Source organism: Pelobates fuscus, chromosome 1 (genome assembly GCF_036172605.1).
Source record: "Pelobates fuscus isolate aPelFus1 chromosome 1, aPelFus1.pri, whole genome shotgun sequence".
In the NCBI taxonomy this organism is placed as follows: Eukaryota; Metazoa; Chordata; class Amphibia; order Anura; family Pelobatidae; genus Pelobates; species Pelobates fuscus.
In genome coordinates, this window is record NC_086317.1 from 218,724,713 (window position 1) to 218,744,302 (window position 19,590).

The 19,590-nt window shown below is 44.7% G+C and overlaps 1 protein-coding gene across 2 annotated transcripts in view; it reads left to right on the forward strand.

The window, feature by feature from the left end:
- The window catches only part of KIAA0319L (KIAA0319 like), a 99,778-nt gene that overhangs the window by 26,295 nt on the left and 53,893 nt on the right, over positions 1-19,590 (forward strand). For both annotated transcript variants that reach the window (XM_063454826.1, XM_063454835.1), the window contains exon 4: positions 3,916-4,448. In XM_063454826.1, coding sequence (XP_063310896.1) covers positions 3,916-4,448 — 533 coding nt within the window. The remainder of the gene's footprint in view (positions 1-3,915; positions 4,449-19,590) is intronic.

Here is a 19,590-nt window from a genome sequence, read left to right on the forward strand (position 1 = left end):
TTCGTACAGGGAAATAAAGTTTTACACCCTAGTTTTGGATTATATAATGCATGCAAAGTATGCTACGAACTGCCCAAGAAAAATATACAATAACCCAATCAGTATTGTCATAGACCAGACTGCCCCCACAGGCAGGCCATGTGCACTTGATAAAATGTAAGGTTAGATGTTTCTGTGAAGTGTATTGTATTGCCTATTTAAAGGTTTAAGTAGTTTATAATCTGATTATAAGAAAGTTTGTTCTTCTCTTAAGACCTAGAAGTGCACTGCCACATTTTCATATGAGATGGGTGCTGTTGTAACTAAGTTGGTCTTTATTACAACAATGATCTAATATATGACCTTGCTTAGCACTATAAACCTTTCTGTAACAGCACAAAAAAAGCAGTTTCCTTCCAATTTCCCATGATGGGACAGCTTCGAATGAGAGAGCTTAAGGGTATGTCGGCATACTAAGAACGGAAGCAGTACATGCAAACTAAATGTGTCGTTAGCAGCCAATAAGCATCCCAGAGAAGTTTGCTATGTTTCACTGTGCATTAAAAAGGAAACCATTTTCTAAGCTTCTTAGAGGTGTTGGATGCCCACTGTGCCCAAAGGAAAAAAAGGCTAACCAGAAATAGGCTATTTGTTTATTTAAAAAAAAAAAAAAAAAAAAAAAAAGCAATAATCAAAGAAACAGACAACGATGATATATCGTAAATATATAATGGCACAGCCACTTTGAAGATGTAGATGTTACCTTAAACAAAGCCATCTTGATATTCCTCCTACTTCTCAGTCCTTTGCAAACAGTGCATTGCAGGAGCTGGAACCATTTCAGAATGTATTGTGTGTCTGTAAGACAAAAACTACAAAGGCACATTTGTTCTAGCAACAGAACTAATATGCTAAATCACTGAGATTTCAACAGGGTTTTGCTTTTCTTGTAGCCTGGTGCTTATTTTCAGACACTTAAATTGTTGCCGTCTCTTTTATTAAAGCTGAGGGTTGCTAGTAATATTGCTAATTTTTAAATGACATATGTTGGATTCTCTCCCGATCACATAGAGGTCAGCTTTTGGAAACAGAATCTAATATTTTGTCATAGCTATGGTGTATTAGAATTACAGTCTGTTGACTTTAGCGCTATGTCAGATTATGTGACTTTTCCCCCTAACATTGTGAAGATAAGGGCACATAAAATGCAAATATATGTTGTAACAGAGTTGGGAGAGGGGATTTGATTTAATATCTGTTTTAGTTCTGAGAAAATATGCAATTTACTGTTTCCGTGTTCTGAAAATGGTAAATATACTTGTTATAAGATGCTCATAGATGCTGAAATTCATCCGTCCAATCAGTAAAAAATTATGAAAATGCTTGCAGTGGGGTGGTATTCAAACAACACTGATAACAGAGCCACAGTGTAATTACTAGAGGAGATAGTGCTGTTCTATGCTTGGATAATCCAAAACTATGAATGGATGACTCTGCGCCCAGAGCAATATGCCCTTGGGGCATAGAGGCATGCATTCATAGTATTTAGTCTTTATTTTTATGTTAAATCACAAATATAAATTAAATTTATATAGCAAGAATTTCAGATTTAAGGTGAACATTCTGGCTCCCTAACAATTTCAATGGAATTCTGTTTTTGTCCCTGGCGCCGGCATTCCTTTAGGGGTTACACCGTTTGCAAATGATTTCAACCACAATGTCTTCTTTTCAGTGCCGCTGGGCTCTGCCGCTGCCCTTATGTTTCTGTGCAAACAAGATGCCTCAAACTGACACTCTAAGCAAACCAGTAGCTCCCCATTCATAAAAACGACTTGAGAAAAAGAGTTTGGGGGTTCAACATTTTGTGAGCGATTTAACCCCTAAAGATACCTCCTAGCACCATAACAACAATCTCTTCTGATGAATAATACCCCCGGATCATGAAAAACAGACCATAACAGGCTAATAATGCGAGTGCCTATTTGTGTTGTTACAATTCTGCTGCTCTTGAACACATGCTATACATGCGTGTGAGTTTTATGTAAGCTTATATGAAAAATGTTTTTCACAGAATATATATTATTTGGGTTTAGCCGTCTTTACTAAAGCATCTCTTCCAAATGGTACTTTACCTATTCCGATTTAGTTGCCCATTTTATGTGAATTCATGTTCATCACTGTTTTTTGTATAGTTTTGATGTGACATTACTATCTGTGGATTAATGCCTTGGTAAGTCTTATTAGAACCCATAATACACCAACGATTTTAGTCCCCAAAGAATAAAACCAAATGGCAAGTCATCCACATGCACTATCTACATCATTTCTTCTTTTTTTTTTTTTTTTTATACATAGGCTCAACTTCAAGGAAATGTGGTCATCTCCATGCACTCTCAAATCCAGTGATTTCAGGATAAAATTTAAGATAAACTTCATGCCTTATAAATTTTCACAGGGTGGTAGAAAAATAAGTAGAGGAATTTTGTGTTAAATGTCACACAGCTTGACCTAAATCTCTTTTATTTTGAGTTTTTGGAGAACTGAAAATTTTGCATGGAGCAGTAAGCTTTTGCCCTTCAGAGAGATTGTGCATCTTTCATGCCTTTCATCGTCTAGCCTGTGCATTCTGTGAGTGAACGGGTTAATCACCTCCTGCCAGTGAAGCAGTAAGGGCTTTCAGAGCTCCAGACTTGCACACATTCCCTGTCATCTCGCATCACCATCTCTGGCATATGAAGTGTAATCAGGTCACAGCTGCCCTGGGGTGGGGGGGAAAAAGCGTTAGAGCCTCCTGACAGCCCAGTCCATAGACTTTGATTTGCCATGACAGAAGGTTGGTGCCCAGTAAAGAGCCTCCGCTGTCAAAATCACATCCTGCTGGGTTATCATAAACATTGGTTGACTAATGTTGTGGAGTACAGCCCATGGAATGCCAATTCAGGGCCCTACACAGTGCTGCCTCCTCTGATTTTACAACTCTGTGCCTTTGAGTCATAACAGGAGCTTAGCCCCTAGTTTGAACTGCTCCACAAAGGAACATTGTCATTTAACCAAGGATCACATCTGTGGGTTGTATAGTGCTGCTTTCAGTCCATACGCTAATAAAACCATGTTTTCAATCACTGACTTCACCCTCTATTCAGGCCTGATATGTATGGCCATTTTGGCGATTACCTACAGAATTACTGCTGATGACACCCTTTTCATATATTTGTTATATCTCACGATATAGGAATAATATACATTTCACTGTGCTTATGTGATAAATAATTGAGAAGTATGGTTTCTCCTACGCACACCTTTCTCAGATTGTCAATTCACAGCAGTTTTAGCAAGTGCCATCTCTCTCTATAGTATACTATTACATTAACAATAATCCATATGTTTCTCCACTTGGTCAGGAGACAAACGTTGGATGGAGACTGGAGCGTTAACCCAGTGTCATTATCAGGGCAGAAAAATAGGACATTGTCAAGATAAAAGGCTTTACTTGTCTATAATAAACTAATTTATTCTAATAACAACCTTTTTTTTTATTTTGCTTGTGGTAAGTGTTCTTAAATAAAGCATTTGTGTGTTCAATCCATATTGTTTGTCAACTGCTAGAGTGTGGCTGAGTCCACAAACATCGACTATACCTCAGCTAGCATCACTTAATTATTGTATTTATCCCCCACCACCCATGAGAAATGGAACTATTTTCAGGTTCATCTTGGGTATTCGGGTAATACGTTGCAATATCCAGCTGGTCAACCAATGCCCATGTTTGCTAAGTCCCTTTCAAGGTTTGAATAAATATCACATGTTGCAGATGTCTTGTGACATTGGCATGAATGCCAAATGCTTTTGATGGTTTCTTAAGATGTTGTATAGATTTGAAATGTACATTTTTTTTACTTTTTATTTTCTTTTTTTTTTTTTTTTTTTTTTTTTTAGATGCCAGTCGAAGCAGTTCTGTATGCCAGACAGGTAGAATACAGTTTGGGCTTGGCTTGAGGACTAGTAATGAAGCTTCTCTGCATTTTCTTGAAGATCACCAAAGTTTGCACTCTTGCCATACACTGTGCTGCCAGAGCCACTCTTGCAACGTCTTTTGGTTGCAGGGGGGCACCTGTATCCTGTCTGACTGTTTGACACATGGATGTGTTACAACCCATGTGGATTCAGGAAATTCTGTGCTCGTTTTCTTGCACAGGGACACAATCTCAAGAGGCATGTCACCTCCCCATTGGCAAACATTTAAAGTTTTACAGAAGGATAGAAAGATACGGACTCCAGTAGAAACAGTGGTGTCCAACAACGGGCCAAAGTATGATAGAACTCTTGACAGAGTAAGAAGGCATTTGGCAAAAGGAGAGCGAAGGAAACGTGATTTAACAGACTCACAAAATCCAGTGTCAACCAGCATGAGTGAAGAGGGTCCTTCTTCAAAAAGAGCCAGCCAGGAAAAGATAAAGGGTTCAACGGAGGTGAGTAGTGGCATTGTTTCTTTCTTAATTGTATTGTATCATTTTTCTTTTGGTCTCATACTTACTTTTTTTTAAAAAAATTGTAAGGGAAACTAAGCACCAAAACCACTTGTGTTTAACGAAGTGGTTTTATTGCCGGGAGCCTGTCCCGTTTGAGTGGCAATGTTTAAAGGACAGCTAAAGGTGCCCAGATCACTTCATCTCAGTAGAAGTAAACTTTGCAGGTTTAAATCCACCTCTAGTGACTGTCTTCCCAACAACAACTAAAGGTTCTTCCTCCTCCTGAAATAAATGAAACTCAGTCATGGAATCACATTTTGCTGATAGCTGATTTAGTCCATAATGTGTGGCCGCGCATCCTCAATTCTAATGCATTGTTTATTGATTTTGGTTATTGTTTACCGTGTCAGTTTCTAATGCTGTGCAGACCAGTTAATTCTTGTTTTTTTTTTAACAAACCACAGAGATTTTTACGTTCCTAATGTTTTGGTGGCTAGGTCTCTGATTAATTTACCCTGAGTTTGCAAACTCATGGTGTCTTATGGAACTGTCATCTACTTCTTCTCACCATTCTGATGACAACAGGGCCTGTGTGCAGTTGCCACACCTAAAATCAACAAATAGAACTTTTTTTTAGCTCCATTGTACATAAACTAATTAGGAAACACTTGGATAAAATGTGACCAATTGCTTTTTCTCTCCTAAAATGAAGGTACTAAGTATAAAAACAGTAATAATTCTTGCATTATTCATGGTTCATTCTTTTAAATATTCTCAGAACTTTATCCTCTTAGTCATTCGTTTGCTTCAAAGCCAGTGCGTTTAACCCCTTAAGGACCAAACTTTTGGAATAAAAGGGAATCATGACATGTCACACATGTCATGTGTCCTTAAGGGGTTAAATAAATATCTTTGGAAATATTGCACTCTTAGGAGCTAAACCTAAGGATTGGTTTCAAGTGTTTTAATGAACTTTTACTGCAAAGCTGTCAGACTTGTTCTACAAAGACCTTTCACAGTTGCGATTTAATTTTGTTTATGTGACCAATGTTAATCTATTTTGGATGTGATACACTGGTTTGTAGAATATGGGGAAAAAATAGTTGTTTGCTGTAGCTAAATTGTTACTGTATTAAAACAAAAAAATACATATTTTCTTCACCCTCTTCCTTTTTTAACTGCAAACATTCCACTTAATATTCCTTCGTTTTTGTCTATCCCCCTCCGTTCCTCCATGCATCACAGCTTCACATTCATGTTTTTGCCTCTACATCATTCCTTGTCTCCTTTTTGTTGACACCTTTGTAATAAATAAACTCATGTCACCTTCTTATCATTTCCCTGTCTCTGTCTCCAAATCCACTTGTCTTTTCTTCCATACCAGGTCTTTCTTTAGGACACTATAGTCACCAGAACAACTGCAGCTTAATGTTGTTGTTTCGGTGTGTATAGTACGATATGTCCCTGCAAGAATCTTAATGTAAATACTGTCTTTTCAGTCACTCAGACGGCCACTAGCGAAGCTTCCTGAGTTGTGCAGCACTGACGTTCAGTGTCGCCACGCTCTGCATGGTGGCGCTGAACGTTTCTCATGCATCTCTGAGTAGATGCTGTTTGGTGCATCGCTGCGTTTTGTCGTGCATGCGCAATAGCCCCCCTTTGCTTTCCTACGGCAAAGCATTGGATTGAGTAAGATTTTGAAATGTGATGATCTCCGCCAAGGAGGTGGAGCTAGGGAGGAGTCAGTCATGAGGAGACCTGCACGGTGCTGGAAAAAGGGAAGTAACCTCAGCTTTTTCATGGGGAAGCATTTGTATTTCTGAGACAATGGTGTTCCTTTAACTCTCCTCCTATCCCACCCTCGCGGTTGCTCCCAATTCTATTTCAGTGTTCACACTCTCTCTAGCGAAAGGTTACTTGATCATGATGCCATGCAGATGTGTTTTGCTGAACATGTTTAAAGGAACACTATAGTCACCTAAATTACTTTAGCTAAATAAAGCAGTTTTAGTGTATATATCATTCCCCTGCAATTTCACTGCTCAATTCACTGTCATTTAGGAGTTAAATCACTTTGTTTCTGTTTATGCAGCCCTAGCCACACCTCCCCTGGCTATGATTGACAGAGCCTGCATGAAAAAAAAACTGGTTTCACTTTCAAACAGATGTAATTTACCTTAAATAATTGTATCTCAATCTCTAAATTGAACTTTAATCACATACAGGAGGCTCTTGCAGGGTCTAGCAAGCTATTAACATAGCAAGGGATAAGAAAATCTTAATTAAACAGAACTTGCAATAAAGAAAGCCTAAATAGGGCTCTCTTTACAGGAAGTGTTTATGGAAGGCTGTGCAAGTCACATGCAGGGAGGTGTGACTAGGGTTCATAAACAAAGGGGTTTAACTCCTAAATGGCAGAGGATTGAGCAGTGAGGCTGCAGGTGCATGTTCTATACACCAAAACTGCTTTATTAAGCTAAAGTTGTTCAGGTGACTATAGTGTCCCTTTAATTGGGCCTCCAGTATTGATGGCTATCGCGTAGGCCCACACAGAGTGCGGCTTATAGATACATGTGAATAATAAACCTATATATTGTCTCACATACAGGGTGCATTGGAATGTCTGTGCAGTATTACCATGCATCATAATAGCAATTATTTTGTCTATGTTCAATAAGATGGCACATAATTGTACTGAAAAATGTAATTAAATTTAACTTTTAGTATTTCAATAGCGTTACCCAAAGTGTAAATAGTGTGCTGTTTTTGTATAACGTGCTCTCCTGCCAGTTTGTGCCAATACAGAACAATGATTTTATTTGAAGAGGTCATTGTGAGGATGTGTTTGTGACATTTTATTGATTTTCTCTAAGCAGCAGATATGTATGGCTAGTTTTTTTTTTTTTTTTAACCGTTTTTTTCTGACTCTAACATTTATCATTTTTATTAAATTGTAGTTTATCGAAGAACTGTCACTTACCAACAAGTGACCATTCCTTCTTCCTTGAACTCAGTAAGAGGTAGTTTATGATTTACTGGAGTTTATAAGGTAGCAGAGTTAAAAGCAAACAAATAAAAACACACATTAAAACCACCTGCCTAATATCGCGCGGTCAATACAGTTCTGATGGGTCGAGGCATGGACTCCACAAGACCTCTGAACATGTGGGTTAACTACGTAATCGTTTGTTATTTTGCTAACTAGTTGTTTAAGTTCTTGCTAATGTAATGATTAAATGTTCTGACTGTAAAAACCTTGTCTGACTGGTTACACTGCCCAGCTCCCCTTTAATTGTTTTTTCAATGAAGCATGACATTAAAAATTTATATATCTGGCCCTTTACTTTCCGATCCTGTGGCTCTGTAGTTTGTTCTGATAAACCCTGGGGTGGAATTCTATTTGCTTTCTGTTTGAAATGGAAGAATTTGTTTCTTTGCCGACAGGATTCTCAAAGGCTGTGAAATGTGTTTTTTTTTTTTTTTTTTTCTCTGTTCCCTAAAGGGATGCTCGTGACACCCTTTTTAAATGCATTGTTGCAATTTGGAAATTATGCTTTAAACAAGGCAAAGAAAAAAGTTTTTTTTTTAACATTTGAATTTTCATCTTTCTAATTAAAAGCCTGGTGTCCCAAGTGTTTTAAGTTAGAGTTTCTAACACAGTCACAACCACGTAAGCCTTTGCTGTTACAGCATAAATTTGATAAAAACTATTCCGGAACCTACTTGCCAAGTAGCTTATTGTGGATGCCATATTTGTAGTGTACAGTTTTTGAAAGGTTATTTTTAAAAAATTTTTTTTAACCTTCTTTTATATCAGCAGTTGGGACAGATGTCAAAGGTTGAACTTAATGGACTGGGCATATGAGAGTATTACAAAGCATGCTAACAGCTCCTAAAACCAGTAAATATATTATTTATCTTTATGATGAATTATGTATTTTTTTACTTTTGGAGCTTTTCTAATAATAGTTTAACCTAGTATGAGTTTATTGAGTAATGCTGTGCTTTATACACCTGAATGTGTAGTCTTAATAAAAACAGAATATATATATATATATATATATATTTTTTTTTTTTTTTTCTCCTTTCGAGGTGGTTTGTTTTCTGTGTTGATCACAGAACTATTTTGCAGTCCAGTAGCAGAATATATCCGTTTCAGTCCCCTTCACACTAGGTTGCTGTGTGTAGGCTAATCTGCTTATAACACATTGGGATTGTAGAGCTGGACTGGTTTAAAGCACTGCATTATCACCTGTCATGTTATAAACAGGATGTGAGGCTGAGCCAACAGACTCAGTGCAATAAACTGAAACCAGTCACTGTCACATGACTGTGTCAGCATGCTAGCATTTTAACCCTGACACTGCCGCAAACCATATATGACGGTTTTAACGAATGCTTAATGATGTAGACAGAGAGATACATAAATCCATAAATACTGATTCCTGAAGAGCAAGATCTGAGCAGTGCAAGAAACAGAGTTGACTTCATGTAGACTGAAACAAGGATAGGACACGTAGTTGTGACAAGTTTGTCAACATATCTTTAATTCTCAAGTTTCCATGCAGTAATACCTGTCTGCCCTCCATCTTGTATATTATTAGTTTTCAATATTGGTAGTATTTGAAGAATAATGAAGATCCCATTCAATGAAATGAGTTGGCACCACGAAATAAAGTAAAATCATCAAGACGAATAAGCTAATAAAAATTTGGGCATTTTGTTATAACTTGAATATATGGAATTATATATACTGATAATGCAAATTGCAACATGCTTATGTACTCAAATTTATGTGCAGCCTCTTAATGGAATCCTCTAACTTTTATAATACATTTATGTAATTTAGATGACTGGGTCCTCAATATTTTACATTACCAGACAAAAATGGTGGGGGTGTGTGTGTATATGTACGTGTGTGTGTGTTTATGTATGTGTGTGCCCCTGTTAGTGTGTTTTTTTTACTCCCCTTTTAAATTCTTTATTTTCGTTGTGCAGTGGTTTTACAGGCAGAGTTATCGGTACGTCTTTATGCATTATAGATTACAAGTGTTTCACATGAGATATCTTAGTAGCATATCAAAAAATAAAACTGCACTTCTTTTTTTTTTTTTGAAAAGGTAGCATACAAGTGTGAACATATTATGTCAGATATTGAAAGGTATACATACACATTAGATATCAAGCATATATGCTGACAATAATTACAGCGTGGGAGAAACTGTTCGTCCCATGCTAAGGGGTTATATTAATGCTGCTTCTGAAGGATAGTAGCCGCTGGGTACCTTTCAGCTTCTGGAAGCCGGGCTTAAAGTGACGTAAGGTATAGCCTTTGTGTGTGTGCTAATCCGGAGTGGTTACTATCTAGATATGTTTAACAGAAAAGGTTACCAATGCGGGCTAGTTCAATGCCCCTAACCTAGGGGGCTACGGGGGGGAAGGAGCTGACGTTCTTAAAGGACTGGGCCCTCGGTCAGACCCTTGTAAGGGTGGTTGTGTAGTCGTTAGGCCTTGGGGTTACGTGTGTTCCTCCTGTTCCCCTTCCATGTTCATGTAGGGTAAGTGCCTCTGTGTGTGAGTTGAGGGGGGGGGGGGAGGGTGCCCTCCTAGCAGGAGGGGTATGTAGGCCTAACAAGTGTAAAAACATGAGAAAAATATATGAAAAGAAAACATGAAACGTGTACAGCTCGGTCTACGTGAGCCAGTCCAGAGAGTGATCGTCCAGAGTTCTAACCATGTTTATACGGTGTGGGTAGCTGGGTCCCGCCAATATGGCCCAGTAACAGCTCTCAGTACGGCATCTCACCGGTCTGGCGTCGGTGCGGCTCCGGAGCGCTGCACGGCGGGTGTCGCTGTGGTCGGGTCCCGGACGTTTGTAGGTAGTCCAGGGTTTATGAGCCTATCAGGCAGTCCCAGGTTCCGGAGGAACGATGTGGCTTCTCCCATGGCTTGCAGGATATGCGTGGTCCCTGCTCGTGTGATTGAATGCAGTTGTCTGCTCCCCACCGGTATGAAATGCCTGCGGTTCGTAGTTGGGCGGTGACGGGGCTGCAGGATTTTCTCCACAGCAGCGTCGCTTTGGATAGATCCTGGAAGAACAGTAGTGCTGCATTTTCAAAGGTTAGTGGCGTCTTGTCCCTCACGGCTTGCATTATTTGAATCTTTTCCTGGACGTTGCGGCATCTCAGGATGACATCCCGGGTCAGGTTAGGTTTCGTGTGGGTCGTTGAGGGGAGACGGTATACCCCTTCAGGGGTCGTTTTGCGGGCTGCCGCTGGAGGCAATATGGTTGCGAGGAGGCGTCTTGCATAATGGGGCAGTTCTTCTGCAGACACTGTGGTCGGGACTCCCCTGATTTTTATGTTTAGCCGGCGGTGTCGATCCTCCATAATTGCAAGCCTGCCCATCAGGATCCTTTGGGACTGTTGTAGCTGGAGGACCGAGTCTTGCACCGCGTGGATCTTGTTGTGTGCCTCCGTTACCCCCTCCTCCATCTCTCCCACCTTCTCTCTGACCTCTTTGAGTTCGGTTTTTAGTTTTGCTGAGTCCGCCTCTAGTAGCTTATGTATGTTTGCAAGGAGAATTTTCAGGTCGCCCTTAGTGGATGGAGCTGAGTCGTCTGAGGCGTCTGCGGTTGGTGTCATTGGTGCCCGTGTGGCTGGCAGCGCTTCTGACTCTCGACCGCATGGTTCGGTGTTGGCCTCTTTTTGTGGCTCCTCCGAGGGTGCATGGGCCTGGTGTTGTGCCGGTCGTTGGAACAAGGACCCAATATCCCTGGTGTCGGTACCTGCAGTCGGTTTCTGTGACCGTCGGCCCATAGCCGTATCGTGTGCTGGCTCTGCCTCCTCCGGTTGGCCTGCGTAGCTGCTCCGCAGGAGTGTCTCGAGGTCCGAGGTGGTCAGCGGGCGGTAGGCCTCAATTCGGCGGCGCCGCTTCTGTAGCTTCTGCGGCTGAAAAAAAGGCATCAGCCGGTTCAGCCCCGCTTGCTTGCTCCGGATCTTTGGGTTGCAATTTTGGATCGGTATTAATTTGGCCGATATCGGGCAGATTAAGGATCACTTAGGGAGAGCTCTGGAATATGGCGTCCGTTCAGGTTCGAGTTCAAGCTCCGCCCCCTTTACTCCCCTTTTATACCACGCCATGCCAATTTCGCTGTGGCTGGTCCTGCCTTCATGGCTGAGATTATCTATCTTTATGATCTCAGCTAGGCCAATACTTCCCTACTGGAAAGCATTGGGAGAATATTGTGCACGCGCAACGAAACTGTGCCAATCAGCATCTCCTCATAGACGTTTTGAATCCATGATCTCTATGGGGAACATTCAATGCTTCCATGCAGAATGTGGAGGCGCTGAACGTAGGTGCTGCACACAGTGTTTACTTTGAAAGGTCTGCAGGTACAGGCCATAGACACCAGAATAACTTCATTAAGCTGTAGTGGTTCTGGTGTCAATAGTGTCCCTTAAGATTTTTCTTGTTGAAAACTAAACTTGAAATTATTATTTTTTTTTTTTTAAATGTCTCCTAACTTTTTTAGCTGGCTCCTAGATTCCAAACAAATTTGTCAAGCCCTGCCTTAAATTTTTTTTTGTAAATATAATTTTTATTATTTTTGGAATAAGTATTGTCAAACGTAGAAATTTAACATGGAGACACGCAGGTCTCTAGCTCACATATGTATACATGGGCACGCAGGCCCGTTTATCGTCTGTTCTTAATTTTGGCTCGCAGGCCTCAAGTGATCTCCATAAGTAAAATGTTAATAGAGAGACAGACCGATCTCAGTAGGATGCTATTATATTCAACATATCTAGACGTTTCAGGTCTCTGGAACGGCAGCTCATAGGAAAACCTTTACTACCCCTGGTTTAGTTAACACTCTGTTTCATGATGTTTGTGGAACAGCTATTTTCGCGCGGCTTGGCCGTGCCTGTCCCAGTCCCATCTGTGCTCTCTCGGAGCGTCTGGTTAGAGGTGTCGGTTAGCGTCAGCCTGCCCATGGCAACCGTTACCTGTGCTAGCTTCTAGGTCGGTCCGCTACTCCCGTCAGGCCTGTCTGTTATTTCCAGGTCGTGGACTTGGTCCTTCTTGGTCGGGGGGAGTGGGAGAGGTCGAGGATAGAGGGTTAGGGTCATGGAATTAGGGGGGGGGGGTGTCGGGTGCGTCTGTAGTCCCTTATGGTTCGTTTCTGTCTATCAGTCTCAAGCGGTCCATAAAGTCTGGTTTCGAGGTCTGTAATATCCAGTGTGTCCATGTGTTAAAGTATGTCTGTTGTGTGTTTGCTGCTGTGTGTTGGAATTCCTCTAGGATTCGGAGGTCTTCCATATGGGCGAACCAGGTGGTCAGTGGTGGGGTTGTGGTTTGTTTCCAATATTTGGGGATAGTGGATTTGGCCGTGTTCAGTATTCGTATGGACAGTGATTTTTTGTATGCGGATCTTGGTATCTTAGTATGGTGCAGGAGCATTTCTGCAGGTTTAAGGGGAGGTGGGTCATCTGAGAACAGTTGCAGCATTTTGTGGATTCCCTGCCAGAACGGGATGATTCCCTTGCATTCCCACCAAATGTGCATGTGTGTGCCCCTTGCCTCTTCACATCTCCAGCATTGTGGAGAGTGTGTCGGGGAGATCGCGTGTAGAGTCGTTGGCGTGCGGTACCAGTGTGTCATGATTTTGTATGCCGTGTCCTGAGTCTTGCTATAGCTAGCGCAGTGGTGTGTGAGGTAGCAGATTTTTCCCCATGCCACTTCGTCCAGTGTGTGCCCTAGTGCCTCCTCCCATTTTCCCATGAAGCCTGGTGTGGTCGTTGGTGTGTGAGTTAGTAGTAGGTTGTATAGAAAAGAGACGCCATGTGCTAATGGTTGGGGTTCCAGGCATTCCCTCTCGAATGCTGTGGGGGTTCTCGTGAGCGATGTGCCCTGAGGGAGTGTGGCAATGTAATGGCATAGCTGTCGGTATTTGAATTGCGTCAGGAATGTGATTGGTGTCCCTCCTCTAAGCTCCCTTAGGGTTTTAACGCCGTCGTGTCTAAGGATATGTCTGAGCCTGGGTATGTGGTTTGGAATTATGTCCCTGAAAGCTTTCGGGTCTTGGCCTGGGGGGAACTCAGGGTTGTATGTCAGAGGTAGCATGGGTGAGGGGTGCGTTGACAGGTTGTGTTTACCCTTCGCCCTCTGCCATTCCTGGATGGTGGCCCTCATGTGTTGTGATTGTGTGAGCGTCTTACTCCCTGATCCTGGTGGTATCCATGGTATTATCGCTGTCGGTATCCCTGCCTCCCCCTCCTCCGCCTGCTTCCAGAGCTTGTGCACCCCCTCCTTGGACCATTCCAGTATCCGCTGGAGATGGCAGGCTCTGTAATATAAGTGGAAATCCGGGAGAGCGAGACCGCCTCTGTTTTTGGGAAGGGTAAGTGTGTTGTGGCTAATCCTGGGTCTTTTCCCGTCCCACACATATCTGCCCAGAGCGGAGCGTAATGTGGTGAAGAACTTGCGAGGAATTGTTATGGGGATGGTCTGGAACAGGTACAGCAGGCGTGGCAAGAAGTTCATCTTGACCACCTGTATTCTGCCCAGCCAGGATATGTGTGGGTATGCCCATTCCCTCATGTCTGCGTGTAGTTGGGCGTGCATCGGTGTGAAATTCTCCCCGTACATGTCCCCCGCCTTTCTAGTTAGCCAGATGCCCAGATAGCGGATCTTGTGTGCTGCCCACCTAAAGGTGTAGCTTTGTCGCATGTGTGTTGTCCTGTGTTCCGGTATGCTGATGTTAAGTATGGAAGATTTTGTGTTATTGATTTTTAAATTAGATATGGCCCCGAAGTCATGTAGTGCCTTCAAGATGTTGGGAAGAGAGACCTCCGGGTTCGATACATAAAACAGCATGTCGTCTGCATATGCCGCAATTTTGTGGTGGGTCTTTCCCACCGTCACCCCTGTGATGTCTGGGTTTGTCCTGATGGCCTGTAAGAGTGGTTCCAGTGCAAGGACAAAAAGTAATGGGGATAGGGGGCATCCTTGGCGGGTGCCGTTTCGAATATCGAATGCCGTTGTCAGTGCCCCGTTCACCACTACCTGTGCGGATGGTTGCGTGTATAGGGCCTCTATCCAGCCTCTGATTCTGGGGCCCATGCCAGTTCTCGCTAGTGTTTGAAACATGTATGACCATCCGACTCTGTCAAAGGCCTTCTCCGCGTCCGTGGACAGCAGGAGGAGGCCCCCGTGAGCGTGTTTCTGGCTGTGTATCAGAGTGAGGGTGCGCATAGTGTTGTCCCGTGCCTCTCTCCCTGACACGAATCCCACCTGGTCCGGGTGTACCAGGTGGGGCACGTGTGGTTGCAGTCTGTTGGCCAGGATTTTGGCCAGAAATTTAAGGTCACAGTTGATGAGAGAGATGGGTCGGTAGTTTCCGCAGTGGTCCCCATCTCTACCTTCTTTCGGGAGGATGGTGATGTGAGCTGCGAGTGATTGTTTGGGGAGGTGGTGGCCTGCCCTGATAGCGTTGTATGTGTCGACTAGTGGGGTGTAAAGTATGTCCGCAAATGTTTTGTAGTAGCTCCGGGGTAAGCCGTCGGGGCCTGGGCTTTTGCCCGGTTTCGTCTGTTTTATTGCGAGGGCCAATTCCTCTAGCGTGATCTCCTCCTCTAGAAGGTCTGCGGTGTTTTTGTCTAGTGAGGGTAGGTCTTGTGTAGTGAGGTAGTCATTTATTTTGTTCATCAGGCGTTCGTCGGCAGCCTGTGTCGGTGGGCGGGGCAGATCGTATAGGTTGGCATAGTATGTTCTAATTATGTCTTGGATCTTCATGGGTAGTCGGTGTAGTGTGCCTTTATCGTCTCTAATGCGCTCTATGTATGTCTGCTGTCTGCGTTTTGCTAGCATCCTAGCGAGTAGTTTGCCACTCTTGTCGCCATGCAGTGCAAAAAACGCTTTGTGTCGTAATGCGTCCCTGAGATGTCTCTTCAGTAGGAGTTGGGTCAGTGCCCTGCGGAGTGTAAGAAGTTTGTCTTGTAGTGCGTGTGTTTGGGTGCCCTTGTTTTGTGTGTCTATCTCCTGGATTTCGGTGAGTATTGCGGATATTTCCGCTTCCCTTCGCTTTTTCAGCAAGGCTCCTTTTTGGAGGAAGTGGCCTCTCACTACACTCTTGTGTGCCTCCCATAGTATGGTCGGTGTCGTTTGTTCGGGTGTGTTTAAGGTGAAATATTCTCTTAGTGTGGTGCCAATGTCCGCCTTAATGTCCGGTTGTGTTAGCAAGTGTTCATTCAGGCGCCATTTGGTCACCCTTGGTCTGTGCATCGGGGATGTTATCGTGATGGAGATAGGTGCATGGTCCGACCACGTCACTGTGCCTAGCTCCGCTCGCTCCACTAAGGGGAGGTGGAAGTGAGTCATAAAGAAGTAGTCAATCCTGGTGTAGGTGTTGTGGGGGTGGGAGAAGAAAGTATAATCTCTTTCATCTGGGTGGTGCGCCCTCCAGCAGTCAATCAGTTTTTGTTTAGATAGGAGAGTTTTAAGTGCTGTTAAGTGTTGGGTCGGGATGTGAGATGTCCCCGATGAGGTGTCCCATCTTGGGTCCATAGCTACGTTAAAATCACCCCCTAGGATGAGTATTCCTTCCGCAAATTTCTGAAGTTTGCGTAACATGTGGGATAGGAACCTATAGTGTCTCTGGTTGGGGGCGTAGATGTTAGCAAAAGTGTAAGTTTGGTCTACAATCTTCCCTTTCACGAATAAGTACCTGCCTTCCCTGTCCGTCAGTATCTCTTCTTCTATGAAGGGGACTCTTTTGTGCATGAGGATCGCGACCCCCCGTGCCTTTCCCCCCTGGAAATCGCTATAAAACCCCTTCGGGAATCTGTGGTCGTGGAAGCGGGGTCGTGCCCCTTCTCTAAAGTGGGTCTCCTGTATGTATGCTATGGACGCTTTTAGAGTGTGGAGTTCGCGTAGTGTAGTCGACCTCTTTTCAGGTTTATTAAGCCCTTTGGTATTGATGGACACTAATGTGAGGTTTGCTGGTGTGAGTGACATGTTTGGTGTGTGGTAGTGTGTGTGTCTACGTCTGCAGTCGGTCGGTCTCGGGGCGTAGGATGGGAGGGGGGGGTGGGGAAGGTGGGGAGGGTGTCGGGAAGTAAGGGGGTAAGTAGGTGTAGGAAATAACCGTCACCTGGGTGACGTTAGGGTTATGGCGTCGAGGTGTATGTGTGGGCCCGGGCCGTTTTGCGCACCCAGTGCCCCACTCACCTGGATGTGGCGCCTATCCCGTCGGGGTGTGGGAGGAACACCGAGAAATGTCGTGACCACGTGGGAAACTCCTCCCCCAGGTGGTCCAGTTCTCGATCTCTTCCTAGTCTAGGTGGTCTGGGGATGTCTGCCTCCCATGCCTCCCTGTTCAGTGGCTCAAGTCGTGATCGTATGTGGCTGTCTCCGCCTTTGGACGTCTCTGTAGTCGAGTCGTCACCCTGGGCATATCTTCAAATAACATAAGAACAAGAAACAATAAATCATACATTAAACGATTCTATTTACCCTCAAGCTTGCAATGTCTATACAATAAGTAAAACCAATGCCGCGTTATAGAATTATGTCTATACAGAGCGTTATAGTTTGGTCAGAAAGGTAGCGCGTTCTGAAATGATTGGAGAATACAAATAACACAAGTAAACCTTCATAAACATTCAAGTTATTTCTGCGCGGCTTTATGGGCCGGCCGACCCCCCCGCTCACCCTCCCCTTCCACCTTAAGATAGTGGTGCCGTGATACAATAGTGTTGCTGCAGCTAATACCTACAAAGTTGGTTATAAATCACCCCCTGCCCCCAGTTATTCCCAGTGACCCTAGCTCGTGGTGAGAGGTGCCCCTGTGCCCTGTCAGCTCTTCTGTGCTCTGGAGGGGTATCGTGAGTGGTCTGGGCATGTGTTATAGCCTATGTGTGAGGTGGTCCGCATGGGGTGACATGCGGTCCCCTTTCCTGTGTATCCGCTCTCTAGGCTTCATGGAATGTCCCCCCCTCTTCCCTCCTCTATCCTCCTCCTCTACGGGTCGATAGCGGCCCTGTCAGTTCCCGAGTGAGCCGGGCCCACACCTCTCCTCTCCCGCCCGCTCCTGCTGGGTTCATCACGGGTCGGTGTAGGAGAAGCGTTTGCCCAGCCCAGTCGGCCCCATCTTGTGCCCGTCTCCCTCCCGGCCCTTGCGTAGTCTGTTACTTTCGGGCTTTACCTTCTTGCCCTTCAACCCTCGCTCCCTCCCCAAGTGGTTGGGCTAGTCCCTTGCCAAAAGTCCAGCATATACTTGCGAGTCCTTCGGTATGGGCGTCGTCTCGGTTGTGGCCGGGGGCGGCAGTCCTGTGATATATCGAATGGTTTGCAAAGTCCGGGCCGCACCCGGGGTTTCGTAGTTCCGAGGGCGGGTGTCTCCGGAGGAGGGGTGTCAAAGTTCTAGACAGAACATTAGGTATTATCTTCAAGGTGGGTATTCCTCGTGTCCAGGTGTGGGGAGTCCATGTGAGTTGTGATAGTCCGTGTCTGGTTAGAGTTCTGCTATTGTGGTAGGGGAGTCTCTACTGGTGGTGGTCGGCCGATGTCGTCCGCCATCTTGGCGCATGTTGTCGATCCCTTCAAAGTTGGGCCCCCGAGGGCCTCAGCGCCTGTTGCCGCGTAGTTCTCCGGGTCTGCGTACTCTGTGGTTGGGGTGGGGCCCCTCGAGCAGGCGTGTATGGTGCTAGCGGGTCCGGCCACTGTAAGGGTGCCGGCGTGATTTGGAGTTCTGCTGCTAGGGCATTTAGGTCTTGTCTGTCCTTCATCAGGAAGGGGCCGTTTGGTGTCTGTACTTGTAGCCCCGTGGGGAAGCACCAGCGGTAGCGCAGCTTGTTTGCTTGTAATTGTTTGGTGAAGGGGCGTAATGCTCGCCTGTAAGCCAGCGTGGCAGGTGCCAAGTCGGGAAAGAGTTGTACCTCGGTATAACCAAGGTGTACCGTTCCTGCGTCCCTGGCCTTTCTGAGTATGTCCTCCTTGAGTTGGTAGCTCATCAAACAGCATATGACGTCGCGCGGTGGGGTCCCTTCCGGACCTTTGGGCCGTAGAGCCCTATGTGCCCGTATAAAGTCAATGGGATCATGTTGTGTGCGGCCTAGTATGGAGTTAAAAAGACCGGTCAGCGTGGTCTGTACTGGGGCGGAGTTGTCCGCTTCCTCCGGGATCCCCCGGACTCTAATATTTTGCCTCCTGCCGCGATTGTCTAGGTCTTCCATGTGGCCCGCCATTTGCTGTAGTTGGAGGGTGTGGAGTCGTAGCGTGTCCGTGTTCGCAGATTGCGCCGCTGACATGTGGTCGCAATCCGCCTCTACTTGGGCGACTCGCTGGTGTAGGCCTCGGATTTCCTCCTTGAGCGATTGGAGCTCCGTTGAGATGGAGGTGCGGAGTTCCGAGTTGGCCGCTTTTAAGTCTGCCTTTGTGGGCAGGTTGCGTAGCATTTCCATCCAGTCTGGGTGGTGGGCGGCTGGATCGGTAGGCAGGTTGTCCGCCATGGTCCCGTCTCCGCTTGGTGTAAGTGGGAGCGGGTCCTCTGGGGCCGTTTGGCTCGTGTAGGCCTGAGGGTCTGCGTCCGCTTGCGCGGTCAAGAAGTGCCTCATGGAGGGGTTTTGAGACCTCCTGGGGGTGTCCGCTTGTTTAGGGGGTTGAGAGGGTCTATTTGTTTTGCCCATTTTCAGGGTGAAAGTGTGCTTTAGGCGGTGATTTAGCGGAGCCTTGCAGGGAGCTCTAGGTCTATGCTGCCATCTTCCTCAGCGTCCAGGCCACGCCCCAAGCCCTGCCTTAAATTAAATCCCTTTTTCTTCCTGCCTAAATGCTTGACCTTGTGCCCTGTGTATAGTCCTCTTTATGAATAGATTTCCAGATAATGGTTTGTACTGGCCCGAATATATTTGTATAATGTTATTTACATTTTTTTTTACTTTTCTTCAAAACTAAAAATGCTCCATTCCTTTTATCAATTTTGTAGACTGTCTCTGCTTTTTCTAGTGCCATAATATCCTTCTTTAGAACAGGTGCCCAAAATTGCACAGCATATTCAAGGTGTGGTCTTACCAGCAATTTATAATGAGGCAAAATTATATTTTCACCACGAGAATTAATGCCCCTATTTATACTTGAC